Here is an 18,241-nt window from a genome sequence, read left to right as displayed (position 1 = left end):
CCCCAAATTTATAAATTTTTTTGCATTTTTCTCACCTCTGGTCTCCCTGGCAGCGCCGCCCCCGGCAGGGCTGCCCCTCCCCCAAACATCCCCAAAAAACCTCCAAAAAACTCCCAAAAAATCCCAAATAAATTCCAAAAAAATCCCAAAAAATCCCAAATAAATTCCCCCAAAAATCCCAAAAAATCCCCCCCAAAAATTTCCAAAAATCTCCAATAAATAAATAAAAAAATCCCAAAAATTCCCAAATAAATTCCCCCAAAAATCCCCCAAAACTCCCAAAAAAATATCAAAAAATCCCTTAAAAATGCTTAAAAATCCCCCAAAAAATCCCAAAAAATCCCCAAAAATCCCAAAAAAATCCCAAAAAAATTCCCCAAAAATCCCCAAAAATTCACAAAAAATTTCCCAAAGAATTCCCAAAAATTCAAAAAAAACTCCCAAAAATCTCGCAAAAATCCCCAAAAAACTCCAAAAAATCTCCAATAAATCCCAAAAAAAATCCCAAAAAAAAATCCCAAAAAATCCCCAAAAAATTCCAAAAAATCCCCAAAAAATCCCTAAAAAATTTCCCAAAAATTCCAACAAATCCCAAAAAAGTCCCCAAAAAATCCCCAAAAAATCCCAAAAAATTCCCAAAATATCCCCCAAAAATTCCCCAAAAATCCCCAAAACATCTTCTAAAAAATTAAAAAAAAATCCAAAAATTCCACAAAAAAACCCCCCAAAAATTACCAAAAAAATTCAAAAAAATTCCCAAAAAATTCTGAAAAAAATCCCAAAAAATCCCAAAAAATCCCTGAAAATTCCCCAATTGTCCCCAAACCCCTCCAACCCCTCCAAATCCCCCCAAATTTATAAACTTTTTCTATTTTTCCTACCTCTGGTCTCCCTGGCAGCGCCGTCCCCGGAAGGGCTGCCCCTCCCCCCAATATGCCCCAAAAAAATCCCAAATTCCCAATAAAATCCCCCAAAAAAATCCACAAAAAACTATCCAAAAAATCCCCAAAAATTCCAAAAAATCCCCCAAAAAATCCCAAATAAATCCCAAAAAATCCCAAATAAATTGCCCCAAAAATCCCAAAAAATCCCAAAAAATTTCAAAAAATCTCCAATAAATAAATAAAAAAATCCTAAAAATTCCCCAAAATTTCCCCAAAAAATTCCCCAAAAAATTCCAAAAAATCCCAAAAAATCCCAAAAAAATTCCAAAAAATCCCCAAAAAATCCCTAAAAAATTTCCCAAAAATTCCAACAAATCCCAAAAAAGTCCCCAAAAAATCCCCAAAAAATCCCAAAAAATTCCCAAAATATCCCCCAAAAATCCCCAAAACATCTTCTAAAAAATTAAAAAAAAATCCAAAAATTCCACAAAAAAACCCCCCAAAAATTCCAAAAAAAATCCCAAAAAATCTCTGAAAATCCCCTAAAAAAACACAAAAAAATCCCCAAAAAATCCCTGAAAATTCCCCAATCATCCCCAAATCCTCTAAACCCCCCAAATGCCCCAAATTTATAAATTTTTTCTATTTTTCCTACCTTTGGTCTCCCTGGCAGCGCCTCCCCTTGCAGGGCTGCCCCTCCCCCCGGGCCAGGCGGGTGCGGAACAGAAAAGCCGGAGCCCAAAGCGCCAGAGCGCCGGTGACGAACGCCACCGAGGTGAATCCCAGCGTGGAGAGCACCAGGGTACGGCTGGAATACAGAAAAAATTAAAATTCAGTAAAAAAATACAAAATTCCCAAAAAAAACCCCGCGAAAATCGGGCAAAAAATCAAAATTCTGCATTAGAATGACCGAAAAATGGATTTAGGGACACCGGTGACGAAGGACACCGAGGTGAATCCCAGCGTGGAGAGCACCAGGGTACGGCTGAAATACATAAAAAATTAAAATTCAGTAAAAAAATACAAAATTCCCAAAAAAAACCCCGCGAAAATCGGGCAAAATATCGAAATTCTGCATTAAAATGGCTCAAAAATGGGGAAATTTTACCCAAAAAATCCCCAAAAATCCCCAAATAAATCCCAAAAAATTCCCAAAAAATTCCCCAAAAAAATCCTCAAAACATCCCAAAAAAAATCCCCAAAAATTCCCAGAAAATCCAAAAAAATTCCCCAAAAACTCCCAAAAAAATCGAAAAAAATCCCAAAAAAATCCCCCAAAAAATCCTCAAAAAATCCAAAAATTCCCCAAAAAATCCCCAAAAATCCCCCAAAAATTCCCAAAAAAATTCCCAAAAATTCCCCCAAAAATGTTCAAAAAATCCAAAAAAAAATCCCAAAAAATTTCCCAAAAAATCCAAAAAAATCTCAATAAATTTCAAAAAAATCTCACAAAAATCCCCCAAAAATTCCCAAAAAAAATCCCAAAAAATCTCTGAAAATCCCCAAAAAACCCCCCAAAAAATCCCAAAAAATTCCCAAAAATATTCCGAAAAATATCCCAAAATAGAGAAATTTTACACAAAAATGGCCAAAAACGGGGAAATTGTGCCCAAAAATGGATTTAGGGACAGCGGTGACAAAGGACACCGAGGGTGACATCAAACTGAAATACAGAAAAAATCAAAATTTAATAAAAAATTACCAAATTCCCAAAAAAAACCCCGTGAAAATCGGGCAAAAAATCGAAATTCTGCACTAAAATGGCTCAAAAATGGGGAAATTTTACCCAAAAAATCCCAAAAAATTCCCAAAAAAATCGAAAAAATTCTCAAAAAAAATCCCCAAAAATCCCCCAAAAATCCTCAAATAAATTCCCAAAAAATCCCCAAAAATCCCCCAAAAAGTTCCCAAAAATCCCCAAATAAATCTCAAAAGTTTCACAAAAAATTCCCAAAAAAATCCCAAAAATTTCCCCAAAAACTCCCAAAAAATCCCAAAAAAATTCGAAAAAATTCCCAAAAAAATCCCCCCAAAAACCCCAAAAAAATCTCAATAAATTTCAAAAAAAATCTCCCAAAAATCCCCCAAAAATTCAAAAAAAAATCCCAAAAAATCTCTGAAAATCCCCAAAAAAACCCCCAAAAAATTCCAAAAATATCCCAAAAAACCGCATTAAAATATCCCAAAATAGAGAAATTTTACACAAAAATGACCAAAAATGGGGAAATTGTACCCAAAAATGGATTTAGGGACAGCGGTGACAAAGGACACCGAGGGTGGCATCAAAGTGGGGGACACAAAAAATCAGAATTTATTAAAAAATTACAAAAATTCCAAAAAAACCCCGTGAAAATCGGCCAAAAAATCGAATTTTTTGGGGGATTTTTTTGGGGTTTTTTCTTTTTTTTTTTTGAGGATTTTTGAGGCATTTTTTGGGAATTTTGAGGGATTTTTTGGGAAATTTTTGGTGATTTTTGAGGAATTTTTCAGGAAATTTTTGCAATTTTTTTGCACTAAAATGACCAAAAATAGGGAAATTGTGCCCAAAAATGGATTTGGGGACAGCGGTGACAAAGGACACCGAGGGTGGGCAGACACAAAAAATCAAAATTTATTAAAAAATTACCAAAATCCCAAAAAAAACCCCGTGAAAATCGGGCAAAAAATCAAAATTCTGCACTAAAATGACCAAAAATGGGGAAATTTTACCCAAAAAATCCCAAAAAATTCCCAAATAAATCTCAAAAAATTCCAAAAAAATTCCAAAAAATTCTCTAAAAAATCCCCAATAATCCCCCAAAAATCCTCAAAAAAATCCCCAAAAAATTCCCCAAAAATCCCAAAATAAATCTCAAAAAAATCCCCAAAAAAATCGAAAAAATTCCCCAAAAAATCCCCCAAAAATCCTCAAAAAAATAAAAAAATCCCAAAAAATCCCAAAAATTCAAAAAAAATCCTCAAAAAATCCCCCAAAAATCCCCAAATAAATCTCAAAAATTTCCCAAAAAATTCCCAGAAAATCCCAAAAAATTCCCCAAAAAATCCCCAAAAATCCCCAAATAAATCTCAAAAATTTCCCAAAAAATTCCCAAAAAATCCCAAAAAATCCCCAAAAAAATCGAAAAAATTCCCAAAAAAATCCCCCAAAAAACCTCAAAAAAAAAATCCAAAAAAATCCCCCCAAAAGCCCCCAAAAAAATCTCAATAAATTTCAAAAAAAACTCCCAAAAATCCCCCCAAAAAATCCCCAAAAAATCCCAAAAAAATCCCCAAAAATATCCCAAAAAACCGCATTAAAATATCCCAAAATAGAGAAATTTTACACAAAAATGACCAAAAATGGGGAAACTGTGCCCAAAAATGGATTTAGGGACACCGGTGACAAAGGACACCGAGGGTGGGCAGACACAAAAAATCAGAATTTATTAAAAAAATCAAAATTTAATAAAAAATTCCCAAAATTAAAAAAAAACCCCGTGAAAATTGGAAAAAAAATCAAAATTCTGCACAAAAATGACCAAAAATGGCTCAAAAATTGGTCAGTGGTCACTCAGTGGTCACTCAGTGGTCAGTGGTCACTCAGGGTCACTCAGTGGTCAGTCATTGGTCACTGAATGGTCACTCATTGGTCACTCAGTGGTCACTCAGTGGTCACTCATTGGTCAGTGGTCACTCATTGGTCACTCAATAGTCACTCATTGGTCACTTATTGGTCACTCAGTGGTCAGTGTGGTCACTCAGTGGTCACTCTATGGGCAGTATAAGGGCAGTATAAGGGCAGGGGTCACTCAGTGGTCAATCAATGGTCACTCAGCGGTCAGTGGTCACTCAGGGATGTTCTGTATTGGTCATTGGTCACTCATTGGTCACTCAGTGGTCAATGGTCACTCACTGGTCACTCATTGGTCACTCAATGGGCAGTATAAGGGCACTATAAGGACAGCGGTCACTCATTGGTCAGTAATGGTCATTCATTGGTCAGTGTTTACTCATTGGTCATTCAATGGTCACTCATTGGTCACTCAGCAGTCAATGGTCACTCATTGGTCACTGGTCACTCATTGGTCATCAGTCACTCAGTGGTCACTCAGTGGTCACTCTATGGGCAGTATAAGGGCAATATAAGGGCAGTGGTCACTCAGTGGTCACTCATTGGTCAGTGTTTACTCAGTGGTCACTCATTGGTCAATGGTCACTCTGTGGTCACTCAGCAGTCAGTGGTCACTCATTGGTCACTCATTGATCACTCAGTGGTCACTCAGAGGTCACTCAGTGGTCACTCATTGGTCACTCAATGGGCAGTATAAGGGCAATATAAGGGCAGTGGTCACTCATTGGTCATTGGTCACTCATTGGTCACTCATTGGTCACTCAGTGGTCACTCAGTGATCACTCATTGGTCAATGGTCACTCATTGGTCACTCAGCAGTCATTGGTCACTCAGGGATGTTCTGTATTGGTCATTGGTCACTCAGTGGTCACTCAGTGGTCACTCAGTGGTCACTCAGTGGTCACTCAGCGGTCAGTGGCCACTCATTGGTCACTCAGGGTCACTCAGCGGTCACTCAGGGATGGTATGTATTGGTCATTGGTCACTCAATGGTCACTCAATGGTCAGTCATTGGTCACTCAATGGGCAGTATAAGGGCAATATAAGGGCAGTGGTCACTCAGTGGTCACTCATTGGTCAATGATCACTCATTGGTCACTCATTGGTCATTGGTCACTCATTGGTCACTCAGGGGTCACTCAGTGGTCACTCAATGGTCAATGGTCACTGAATGGTCACTCAGCGGTCAGTGGCCACTCATTGGTCACTCAGGGTCACTCAGTGGTCACTCAGTGGTCACTCGGGGATGGTATGTATTGGTCATTGGTCACTCAATGGTCACTCAATGGTCACTCAATGGTCATTGGTCACTCAGGGATGTTCTGCATTGGTCAGTGGTCACTCATTGGTCACTCAGTGGTCACTGGTAACTCAGTGGTCACTCAGTGGTCACTCAATGGGCAGTATAAGGGCAATATAAGGGCAGTGCTCACTCAATGGTCACTCAGTGGTCATTGGTCACTCAATGGTCACTCATTGGCCAGTGGTCACTCAGTGGTCACTCAGTGGTCACTCACTTCCGGCCGAGCTCTCTCAGGTCGTGCCCCCATGACCGATGCTCAGTGGTCACTCCCGTGGTCACTCCCGTGGTCACTCCCGTGGTCACTCATTGGTCAATGGTCACTCATTGGTTACTTATTGGTCATTGGTCACTCAGGGGTCACTCAGTGGTCACTCATTGGTCACTCAGTGGTCACTCCTTGGTCACTCAATGGGCAGTATAAGAGCAATATAAGGGCAGTGGTCACTCAATGGTCACTCAGTGGTCACTCAATGGTTACTCAGGGGTCACTCAGTGGTCACTCAGTGGTCACTCAATGGGCAGTATAAGGGCAATATAAGGGCAGTGGTCACTCAGTGGTCACTCAGTGGTCACTCAATGGGCAGTATAAGGGCAGTGGTCACTCAGTGGTCACTCACTTCCGGCCGAGCTCTCTCAGGTCGTGCCCCCATGACCGATGCTCAATGGTCACTCCCGTGGTCACTCCCGTGGTCACTCCTGTGGTCACTCCTGTGGTCACTCATTGGTCAATGGTCACTCAATGGTCACTCAGCAGTCAATGGTCACTGAGGGGTCACTCAGTGGTCACTCAGGGATGGTATGTATTGGTCATTGGTCACTCAATGGTCACTCAGTGGTCACTCAGTGGTCACTCAATGGGCAGTATAAGGGCAATATAAGGGCAGTGGTCACTCAGGGTCACTCAATGGTCACTTATTGGTCACTCATTGGTCACTCAGTGGTCACTCAGGGTCACTCAGTGGTCACTCATTGGTCAGTGGTCACTCAGCAGTCAATGGTCACTCAGTGGTCATTGGTCACTCAGTGGTCACTCAGTGGTCACTCAGTGGTCAGTGTGGTCAGTAAGGGTCACTCAGTGGTCAATGGTCAGTGGTCACTCAGTGGTCACTCAGTGGTCAGTGTTTACTCATTGGTCACTCATTGGTCATTGGCCACTCATTGGTCACTCTTTGGTCACTCAATGGTCACTCAGCGGTCACTCAATGGTCACTCAATGGGCAGTAGAAGGGCAATATAAGGGCAGTGGTCACTCAGTGGTCACTCATTGGTCAATGGTCACTCAATGGTCACTCAGCAGTCAATGGTCACTCAGGGGTCACTCAGTGGTCACTCAGGGATGTTCTGTATTGGTCATTGGTCACTCATTGGTCACTCGGTCACTCAGTGGTCACTCAGTGGTCACTCAGTGGTCACTCAATGGGCAGCATAAGGGCAATATAAGGGCAGTGGTCACTCAATGGTCACTCAGTGGTCACTCAGTGGTCACTCAGTCAATGGTCACTCAGTGGTCACTCAGTGGTCACTCTGGCCACTCAGTGGTCACTCATTGGTCACTCAATGGGCAGTATAAGGGCAATATAAGGGCAGTGGTCACTCATTGGTCAATGGTCACTCATTGGTCAATGGTCACTCATTGGTCAATGGTCACTCAGTGGTCACTCAGTGGTCACTCAGTGGTCATTGGTCACTCAGTGGTCACTCAGTGGTCACTCAGTGGTCACTCAGCGGTCAGTGGCCACTCACTGGTCACTCAGGGTCACTCAGTGGTCACTCAGTGGTCACCCAGGGATGGTATGTATTGGTCATTGGTCACTCAATGGTCACTCAGTGGTCACTCATTGGTCACTCAGTGGTCACTCACTTCCGGCTGAGCTCTCTCAGGTCATGCCCCCATGACCGCTGGTCAGTGGTCAGTGTGGTCACTCCAGTGGTCACTCCCGTGGTCACTCCCGTGGCCGGAGCCCCGTCCAGGCCGCCCCGGGGGGGGTCGCTGACCACGGCCAGGAGCAGCAGCAGCGCCAGCAGGCCCAGGACAGGGGTCACCTGCGGGGGTCAGAGGTCAGGGGTCACTCAGGGGTCAGGGGTCACTCAGGGGTCAGTGGTCACTCAGGGGTCACTCAGGGTCATTTGGGGTCATTTTCAGGTGATTTGGGGTCATTTAGGGGTTAAAATTGGGACATTTGGGGATCCCAGGGGTCACTCAATGGTCAGGGGTCACTCGGGTTATTTGGGGTCACTCAGGGGTCACCCAGGGGTCACTCAGGGGTCATTTAGAGGTGATTTGGGGTCATTTAGGGGTTAAAATTGGGGGATTTGGGGGTCAGTGGTCACTCAGGGGTCACTCAGAGATCACTCAGGGTCACTCGAGGTCACTCAGAGGTCACTCAGTGGTCACTCGGGGTCACTCAGGGGTCACCCAGGGGTCACTCACTGGTCAGTGGTCATTCAGGGGTCACCCAGGGGTCATTTTCAGGTGATTTGGGGTCATTAAAGGGTTAAAATTGGGACATTTGGGGATCCCAGGGGTCACTCAATGGTCAGTGGTCACTCAGTGGTCACTCAGGGTCACTCAGTGGTCATTCAGGGGTCACTCAGGGGTCATTTTAAGGTGATTTGGGGCCATTAAAGGGTTAAAATTGGGACATTTGGGGATCCCAGGGGTCACTCAGGGGTCATTTGGGGTCACTCAGGGGTCATTTGGGGTCATTTTCAGGTGATTTGGGGTCATTTAGGGGTTAAAATTGGGGGATTTGGGGGTCAGTGGTCACTCAGGGGTCATTCAGGGGTCACTCAATGGTCAGGGGTCACTCAGGGGTCACTCAGGGGTCACTCAGGGGTCATTTAGAGGTGATTTGGGGTCATTTAGGGGTTAAAATTGGGGAATTTGGGGATCCCAGGGGTCACTCAGTGGTCAGTGGTCACACAGGGGTCACCCAGGGGTCACTCAGGGGTCATTTGGGGTCATTTAAAGGTCATTTGGGGTCACTCAGGGGTCATTCAGGGGTGAATTTTTTGATATTTTGGGGTTTTTTGGGGGTAATTTTGGGGCATTTTTGGGGATATTTTAAATAATTTTGGGTATTTGGGATTTGGGGATATTTTGGGGATACTGGGGGGAATTTTGGGGGAATTTTGGGGGAATTTTTGGGGAATTTTGGGGTGTTTTGGGTGAATTTTTGGGATATTTTTGGGTGAAATTTGGGTGAATTTTTGGGGCTATTTTGGGGTAATTTTTTGGGAATTTTGGGGATATTTTGGGGTGAGTATTTGGGATATTTTGGGTGAATTTTGGGATATTTTATGATGTTTTTGTGCTACTTTTTTAGGTGAATTTTGGGGTATTTTGGGGTATATTTGGGATATTTTGGAGTGAATTTTTGGGATATTTTTGGGGTAGTTTTTTGGGAATTTTGGGATATTTTGGGGTGAATATTTGGGATATTTTGGTTGATTTTTGGGGTGAATTTTTGGGGCTATTTTGGGGTGTTTTTGGGATATTATAGAGTGAATTTTGGGGGGTATTTTGGGGTAATTTTTGGGATATTTTGGGTGAATTTTGGGATATTTTAGGGTGTTTTGGGGTGAATTTTTGGGGATATTTTGGGATGAATATTTGGGATATTTTGGGATGTTTTTGGGGTGAATTTTGGGGTATTTTTGGGATATTTTAGAGCGAATTTTTGGGGATATTTTGGGATATTTTTGGGTGAATTTTGAGATATTTGGGGTGAATTTTGGGGATATTTTGGGGTAATTTTTGGGTGAATTTTGGGGCTATTTTGGGGTGAATTTTGGGGCTATTTTGGGGTGAATTTTGGGGTGAATTTTGGGGTGTATTTTGGGATATTTTAGAGTGAATTTTGGGATATATTGGGGAAGTTTTTGGGATATTTTTGGGGTGTTTTGGGGTGAATTTTGGGGATATTTTGGGGTGAATTTCTGGGACATTCTGGGGTATTTTTGGGATATTTTAGAGTGAATTTTTGGGGATATTTTGGGTGAATTTTGGGATATTTTGGGGTGAATTTTGGGATATTTTGGGGTGAATATTTGGGATATTTTGGGGTATTTTGGGGATATTTTGCGGTGAATATTTGGGACATTTTTGGGGTGTTTTGGGGGTGAATTTTGGGATATTTTTGGGATATTTTAGAGTGAACTTTTAGGGATATTTTGGGGTGAATATTTGGGATATTTTGGGATATTTTTTGGGGTGAATTTTTGGGATATTTTTTGGGGATATTTTGGGGTGAATTTTTGGGGTTTTTTTTGTGGCCCCTCCCCCGCTCACCCGCAGCGCCCAGCGCCAATCGGCCGCCAGGTCCTTGACCTTTGACCCCGCGATGTAACCCAGCCCGCTGCGGGGGGAGGGGCGGGGTCAGCGCCGAGGGGGCGGGGCTTGGATCCACCAAAGCCCCGCCCCCTTCATAATTATCGATTATAGCCCCGCCCCCTTCATAATTATCGATTATAGCCCCGCCCCCACCACCAATTATTGATCCCAGCCCCTCCCCCACCCCATGTTAGCCCCTCCCCCTCCCCCAATTTCCCCTCCCCCACCCCATTATTGATCCCAGCCCCTCCCCCACCCCTAATTACCAATTACAGCCCCGCCCCCCTCGTCCCAATTAATCATCCCAGCCCCTCCCCCATGTTCCCCATAGCCCCGCCCCCATGTTTAGCCCCGCCCCCTTTACCTGCCATGGGGTACGGCCAGGTAGAACCCAACCCATAGCCCCGCCCCCTCATTTAGCCCCGCCCCCTTTACCTGCCCAGGGGCACGGCCAGGTAGAACCCATACCCATAGCCCCGCCCCCATTTTAGCCCCGCCCCCATCCCCTTAGCCCCACTCCCATTCCCATAGCCCCGCCCCCACGTTTAGCCCCGCCCCCATTCCCTTAGCCCCACCCCCTTTACCTGCCCAGGGGCATGACCAGGTAGAACCAAACCCATAGCCCCGCCCCCATTCCCGTAGCCCCGCCTCCATTCCCATAGCCCCGCCCCCACATTTAGCCCCGCCCCCTTTACCTGCCCAGGGGCACGGCCAGGTAGAACCCATACCCATAGCCCCGCCCCCATTCCCGTAGCCCCGCCCCCACATTTAGCCCCGCCCCCTCATTTAGCCCCGCCCCCTTTACCTGCCCAGGGGCACGGCCAGGTAGAACCCAACCCATAGCCCCACCCCCACGTTTAGCCCCGCCCCCATTCCATTAGCCCCACCCCCATACTCCCGCCCCCATGTTTAGCCCCGCCTCCACATTTAGCCCCGCCCCCTCATTTAGCCCCGCCCCCCTTACCTGCCCAGGGGCACGGCCAGGTAGAACCCATCCCCCATGTTTAGCCCCGCCCCCACTCCCATAGCCCCGCCCCATTCCCATAGCCCCGCCCCCATTCCCTTAGCCCCGCCCTCAGGTTTAGCCCCGCCCCTCACCTGCCCAGGGGCACAGCCAGGTAGAACCCATCCCCATATTTAGCCCCGCCCCCATTCCCATAGCCCCGCCCCCAGTCCCATAGCCCCACCACCATACTCCCGCCCCCATGTTTAGCCCCGCCCCCTCATTTAGCCCCGCCCCCTTTACCTGCCCAGGGGCACGGCCAGGTAGAACCCAACCCATGACCCCGCCCCCATTCCCTTAGCCCCGCCCCCACGTTTAGCCCCACCCCATACCCATACCCCCGCCCCCAAGTTTAGCCCCGCCCCCTCATTTAGCCCCGCCCCCTTTACCTGCCCAGGGGCACGGCCAGGTAGAAGCCGCCCAGGGCGCGGCTGCGGGCGGGGCCCCGGAACAGATCGGCCACCAGGGTGGGGGCCAGGGTGGAGTAGGCGGCCTCGCCCACGCCCACCAGCGCCCGGCCGGCCAATAGCGCGCCAAAGTGCTGTAAGGGGGCGGGGCCACGTCACTGACCCCTCCCACATTAGACTGAGCCATCCCCCACCAGCACCCGGCCGGCCAATAGCGCGCCAAAGTGCTGAAAAGGGGCGGGGCCACATCATTGACCCCTCCCACATTAGACTGAGCCATCCCCCACCAGCGCCCGGCCGGCCAATAGCGCGCCAAAGTGCTGCAAGGGGGCGGGGCCACGTCACTGACCCCTCCCACGTCCCACTGACCCAACCCCCACCAGCGCCCGGCCGGCCAATAGCGCGCCAAAGTGCTGCAAAGGGGCGTGGCCACGTCACTGACCCCTCCCACATTAGACTGAGCCATCCCCCACCAGCGCCCGGCCGGCCAATAGCGCGCCGAAGTGCTGCAAGGGGGCGGGGCCACGTCATTGACCCCTCCCACATCATCCAGACCCAACCCCCACCAGCGCCCGGCCAGCCAATAGCGCGCCAAAGTGCTGCAAAAGGGGCGGGGCCGCGTCACTGACCCCTCCCACATCACACTGACCCATCCCCCACCCTCATTAACCCCCCCATGGCCACGCCCACCAGCACCCGGCCGGCCAATAGCGCGCCGAAATGCTGTAAGGGGGCGGGGCCACGTCACTGACCCCTCCCACATTAGACTGACTCCGCCCCCACCCTGCTCTGCCCCTCCCCCAGCCCATTTCCCCTCCCAGGTGGGAGCAAACCTGAGCCCAGGTGTGCCCAGGTGTGTTTTGGGTGTACCCAGGTGTGCCCAGGTGTGACCCCAGGTGTGCCCAGGTGTACCCAGGTGTATTTTGGGTGTGCCCAGCTGTGCCCAGGATACTCTCAGGTGTATCTCAGGTATAACCAGGTGTGCCCAGGTGTATCTCAGGTGTGCCCAGGTGTGCCCAGGTGTATCTCAGGTGTGCCCAGGTGTGTTTAGGATACTCTCAGGTGTATCTCAGGTATAACCAGGTGTGCCCAGGTGTATCTCAGGTGTGCCCAGGTGTGTTTAGGATACTCTCAGGTCTATCTCAGGTGTGCCTAGGTGTACCCAGGTGTGCCCAGGTGTATTTTGGGTGTGCCCAGGTGTGCCCAGGTGTGCCCAGGTGTGTCCCCAGTGTCCCCAGGTGTATCTCAGGTGTATCTGAGGTGTGCCCAGGTGTGTCCCAGGTATCCCAGGTGTATCTCAGGTATAACCAGGTGTACCCAGGTGTGCCCAGGTGTATTTTGGCTGTACCCAGGTGTATCTCAGGTGTGCCCAGGTGTGTCTCAGATGTATTTTGGGCGTGCCCAGGTGTACCCAGGTGTATCTCAGGTGTATTTAGGACACTCCCAGGTGTGCCCAGGTGTATTTTGTGTGTGCCCAGGTGTGTTATTTACCTGTGGGGGCACAAAGCTGGTTGCCAGGGTGACGCCCGACCACAGCGCCAGCCCCAGGTGTGTCTCAGGTGTGCCCAGGTATGCCCAGGTGTGCCCAGGTGTATTTTGGGTGTGCCCAGGTGTGCCCAGGTGTATCTCAGGTGTGCCCAGGTGTGCCCAGGTGTATTTTGGGTGTGCCCAGGTGTGCCCAGGTGTGCCCACGTGTACCCAGGTGTGCCCAGGTGTGCCCAGGTGTATCTCAGGTATAACCAGCTGTGCCCAGGTGTACCCAGGTGTGCCCAGGTGTACCCAGGTGTATCTCACGTGTATCCCAGGTGTGCCCAGGTGTATTTTGGGTGTGCCCAGGTGTGCCCAGGTGTATTTTGGGCGTGCCCAGGTGTGCCCAGTTGTGCCCAGGTGTACCCAGGTCTATCTCAGGTATAATCAGGTGTGCCCAGGTGTATCTCAGGTGTATTTTGGGTGTGCCCAGGTGTGCCCAGGTGCGTTATTTACCTGTGGGGGCACAAAGCTGGTTGCCAGGGTGACGCCCGACCACAGCGCCAGCCCCAGGTGTGTCCCCAATGTCCCCAGGTGTGCCCAGGTGTATCTCAGGTGTGCCCCAGGTGTATTTTGGGTGTGCCCAGGTGTGCCCAGGTGTGCCCCTCACCTGCGGGGGCACAAAGCTGGTGGCCAGGGTGACCCCCGACCACAGCGCCAGCCCCAGGTGTGTCCCAGGTGTGTCCCAGGTGTACCCAGCTGTATTTTAGGTGTGCCCAGGTGTGTCCCAGGTGTGCCCAGGTGTGCCCAGGTGTGTTTAGGATACTCCCAGGTGTACCCAGGTGTATCTCGGGTGTGCCCAGGTGTACCCAGGTGTACTTTGGGTGTGCCCAGGTGTATCTCAGGTATAACCAGGTGTATTTTGGGTGTGCCCAGGTGTGTTTAGGATACTCCCAGGTGTGCCCAGGTGTGCCCAGGTGTATCTCAGGTATAACCAGGTGTGCCCAGGTGTGCCCAGGTGTATCTCAGGTATAACCAGGTGTGCCCAGGTGTACTTTGGCTGTACCCAGGTGTATCTCAGGTGTGCCCAGGTGTGCCCAGGTGTGCCCAGGTGTATCTCAGGTGTGCCCAGGTGTGCCCAGGTGCACCCAGGTGTATCTCAGGTATAACCAGGTGTGCCCAGGTGTACTTTGGCTGTACCCAGGTGTATCTCAGGTGTGCCCAGGTGTACCCAGGTGTGCCCAGGTGCGTCATTTACCTGCGGTGGCACAAAGCTGGTTGCCAGGGTGACGCCCGACCACAGCGCCAGCCCCAGTGCCAGGAGCCGCTTGCGGCTGTGCCGGTCCCCGAGGAAACCGAAGAGCGGAGCCAGCACCAGGTAACTGCTGATGAACACTGGGCAGGTGAGATACAGGTGAGAAATAATTAAATTAATTAATTAAAAAAAATTTTAAAAAATCCCCAAAAAAATCTGCAAAAAAATGACCCAAAAATGACCCAAAAAAAGGAAAAAAAACAACCCAAAAATGGGCACAAACCACCCCAAAACTGCTGATGAACACTGGACAGGTGAGATACAGGTGAGGAATAATTAAATTAATTAATTAAAAAAAAATCCCCAAAAAAATCCATTAAAAAATCGCCAAAAAAATGACCCAAAAATGACCCAAAAATGGAAAAAAATGAAATAAAAACACCCCCAAACTGCTGATGAACACTGGACAGGTGAGACACAGGTGAGGAATAATTAAATTAATTAATTAAAAAAAATTTCCCAAAAAAATCCCCAAAAAAATCCGCAAAAAAATGACCCAAAAATGACCAAAAAATCACCCAAAAATGGAAAAAAATGAAGTAAAAACACCCCCAAACTGCTGATGAACACTGGACAGGTGAGACAGGTGAGCAAAAATTAAATTAATTAATTAAAAAAATATTCCAAAAAAATTCCCAAAAAAATCCGCAAAAAAATCCCCCAAAAAATGACACAAAAAGGAAAAAAAACAACCCAAAAATGGGCACAAACCACCCCAAAACTGCTGATGAACACTGGACAGGTGAGATACAGGTGAGAAAAATTATATTAATTAATTAAAAAAAAATCCCAAAAAAATCCGCAAAAAAATCCGCAAAAAAATCCCCAAGAAAATGACCCAAAAATGACCCAAAAATGGTAAAAAATGAAATAAAAACACCCCCAAACTGCTGATGAACACTGGCACAGGTGAGATACAGGTGAGAGAAAATTAAATTAATTAATTTAAAAAAATTCCCAAAAAAATCCGCAAAAAAATCCCCAAAAAAATGACCCAGAAATGAAAAAAAATGAAATAAAATGAAATAAAATAAAATAAAATAAAATAAAATAAAATAAAATAAAATAAAATCACCCCCAATCTGCTGATGAACACTGGACAGGTGAGATACAGGTGAGCAAAAATTAAAATAAATTAATTAAAAAAAAATTCCCAAAAAAATCCCCAAAAAAAATTACCCAAAAAAAGACCCAGAAATGAAATAAAATAAAGCAAAATAAAATAAAATAAAAAACAATTAAATAAAAATATAAATATAATAAATAAATATAATAAAATAAAAATAAAATAAAAAATAAAAAATATAAGACAAAATATATAATATAATATATAATAAATATATAATACATATAAATATAATAATAAACATATAATTATATATAACATAAATCAATAAAAAATAAAATAAAATATATAATAAAATAAAAACTAAAATAAATAACCCAAAACTGCTGATGAAAACCGGGACAGGTGAGATACAGGTGAGCAAAAAATTAAAATAAATAAATTTAAATAAATTTAAATAAATTTAAATAAATTTAAATAAATAAATAAAATTTTTTTTAATCCCCCCAAAAAAACCCAAACCAAAAATTAAATTCCTTCCCAAAAAATCCCCAAAAATCAGATCCCACCCCCAAGGAATTGTGGGACAGGGGTGGGCGTGGCCAGGGAGAGGTGGGCGTGGCCAGGGAGAGGTGGGCGTGGCCAGGGAGGGGTGGGCGTGGCCTCACCTGTCTGCAGGAGGCCGGAGCTGCTGTCGCCGATCCCGAAATAATCCTCGACCTCGGGCAGCACACCTGGGGGCGGGGCAACGGTGGGACACGCCCACAAATCAACGGGACACGCCCACAAACCATGGGACACGCCCACAAGTCACCGGGACATGCCCAGAAATTCCCATGACACGCCCACAAATAAACGGGACACACCCACAAATAACCAGGACACGCCCAGAAATCCCTGGGACATGCCCACAAATAAACAGGACACACCCACAAATACCTGAGACCACGCCCACCCACACACCTGGGGGCGGGGCAACAATGAGATGTGCCCACAAATCACCGGGACACGCCCACAAACAATGGACACGCCCACAAACCCCCTGAGACCACACCCACTCACACACCTAGGGGAGGGGCATGAATGGGACACGCCCTCAAACAGCTGAGACCACGCCCACAGCCACGCCCACTCACCACAGCCACGCCCACAACCGCCCAATGACCCCTCAGCCCCTCCCCCACCCACCCATCCATCCAATTAAAGGACTTAATTAGGCCCGGAATTAATTAGCCTAAACTTAATTGGCCCCTCCCACACCCCTAAGCCCCTCCCCCTTTCCTTAAGACCTTTTATACCCCTTGGCCACGCCCCCATTCCTTAAACCCGCCCCCTTTTTTAGGCCCGCCCACATTAATTAATTACCGGCCACAGTAAATCTGTCCATGTAATTAAATAAATTAATTAGGCACTAACTAGCCCCACCCCCATTAATTAATTACCTGCCACAGTGAATCTGTCCATGAAATTAAGGAGATTAATTAAGCATTAATTAATTAACCCCGCCCCCTTTAATTAGTTACCTTCCACTGTGACCCTGTCCATGTAATTAAGGAGGTTAATTAAGCACTAATCAGCCCCGCCCCCATTAATTAATTACCTGCCACTGTGACCCTGTCCATGTAATTAAGCAGATTAATTAACCACTAATTAATTACCTGCCACGGTGAATCTGTCCATGCACTTAAGGAGATTAATTAAGCACTAATTAATTAGCCCCACCCCCATTAATTAATTACCTCCCAGGGAGAATCCATCCATACAATTACGCCAGTTAATTAGGCACTAATTAATTACCTGCCATGGTGTATCTGTCCATGTAATTAAGTAAATTAATTAAGCACTAATTAATTACCTGCCACGGTGAACCCTGTCCATGTAATTAAGCAAATTAATTAAGCACTAATTAACCCCACCCCCATTAATTAATTACCTGCCACTGTAAACCCTGCCCATGCAATTAAGTAAATTAATTAGGCACTAATTAATTACCTGCCACGGTGAACCGGTCCATGTAATTAAGCAGATTAATTAAGCACTAATTAACCCCACCCCCATTAATTAATTACCTGCCACTGTGACCCTGTCCATGTAATTAAGCACTAATTAATTAAGCACTAATTAATTAGCCCCACCCCCATTAATTAATTACCTCCCAGGTAGATTCCATCCATGTAATTACGCCAATTAATTAGGCACTAATTAATTACCTGGCATGGTGAACCAATGCACATAATTAGGTTAATTAATTAAGCACTAATTACTTACCTGCCACTGTGACCCTGTCCATGTAATTAAATAAATTAATTAGGCACTAATTAATTACCTGCCACGGTGAATCTGTCCATGCAATTAAGTAAATTAATTAGGCACTAATTAATTACCTGCCACGGTGAACCGGTCCATGTAATTAAGCAGATTAATTAAGCACAGCACGGCCACGCTGAGGTGGGGGCGGGGCGGAGGGGGCGGGGCTTTGCCCGCGGGGGGCGGGGCCGGCTCCGGCTGTGGCCCCGCCCCCACCGTGACGTCATCGGGGCGAGCCAGGGTGGGGGAGGGGCTGGGGGCAGCCATGGGGGGGGGGGGGGGGGGAGGGGCTGGGGGGAGAAAATGGAAGAGAATTAATTAAAAATAACGAAATTTAACCCAAAAATAATAAAATTTAACCCAAAAATAGCAAAATTTAACCCAAAATATCAAAATTTAACCCAAAAATACCAAAATTCACCAAAATAAAAAAAAATTTACCCCCAAATCAGCAAAATTTACCTCAAAAATATCAAAATTACACCCAAAAATATCAAAATTTAACCAAAAAATATAAAAATTAATTCACAACATATCAAAATTTAA

The 18,241-nt window shown here is 46.3% G+C and overlaps 1 protein-coding gene across 6 annotated transcripts in view; it reads right to left on the bottom strand.

Moving 5' to 3' along the window:
* LOC141731686 (protein spinster homolog 1-like) overlaps window positions 1-17,984 on the bottom strand; it is a 28,305-nt gene extending 10,321 nt beyond the window's left edge. For 2 of the 6 annotated variants that reach the window (XM_074558126.1, XM_074558127.1), the window contains exons 1-8: window positions 17,773-17,984; window positions 16,057-16,122; window positions 14,266-14,402; window positions 11,523-11,674; window positions 10,089-10,155; window positions 7,723-7,840; window positions 6,415-6,517; window positions 1,540-1,692 (exon numbers count right to left, since the gene is read on the bottom strand). In XM_074558126.1, the coding sequence (XP_074414227.1) occupies window positions 1,540-1,692; window positions 6,415-6,517; window positions 7,723-7,840; window positions 10,089-10,155; window positions 11,523-11,674; window positions 14,266-14,402; window positions 16,057-16,122; window positions 17,773-17,962 (986 nt within the window). In that variant the 5' untranslated portion in view covers window positions 17,963-17,984. Of the gene's footprint in view, window positions 1-1,539; window positions 1,693-6,414; window positions 6,518-7,658; window positions 7,841-10,088; window positions 10,156-11,522; window positions 11,675-14,265; window positions 14,403-16,056; window positions 16,123-17,046; window positions 17,099-17,380; window positions 17,446-17,772 lie in introns of those variants that run through there. The other 4 variants (XM_074558128.1, XM_074558129.1, XM_074558130.1 and 1 more) reach the window with 3 other exon arrangements.
* Window positions 17,985-18,241: the final 257 nt, after the last annotated feature.

Source organism: Zonotrichia albicollis, chromosome 24 (genome assembly GCF_047830755.1).
Source record: "Zonotrichia albicollis isolate bZonAlb1 chromosome 24, bZonAlb1.hap1, whole genome shotgun sequence".
In the NCBI taxonomy this organism is placed as follows: domain Eukaryota; kingdom Metazoa; phylum Chordata; class Aves; order Passeriformes; family Passerellidae; genus Zonotrichia; species Zonotrichia albicollis.
The sequence above is the reverse complement of the archived record's forward strand: the minus strand, read 5'-3'. Positions and strand labels throughout refer to the sequence as shown.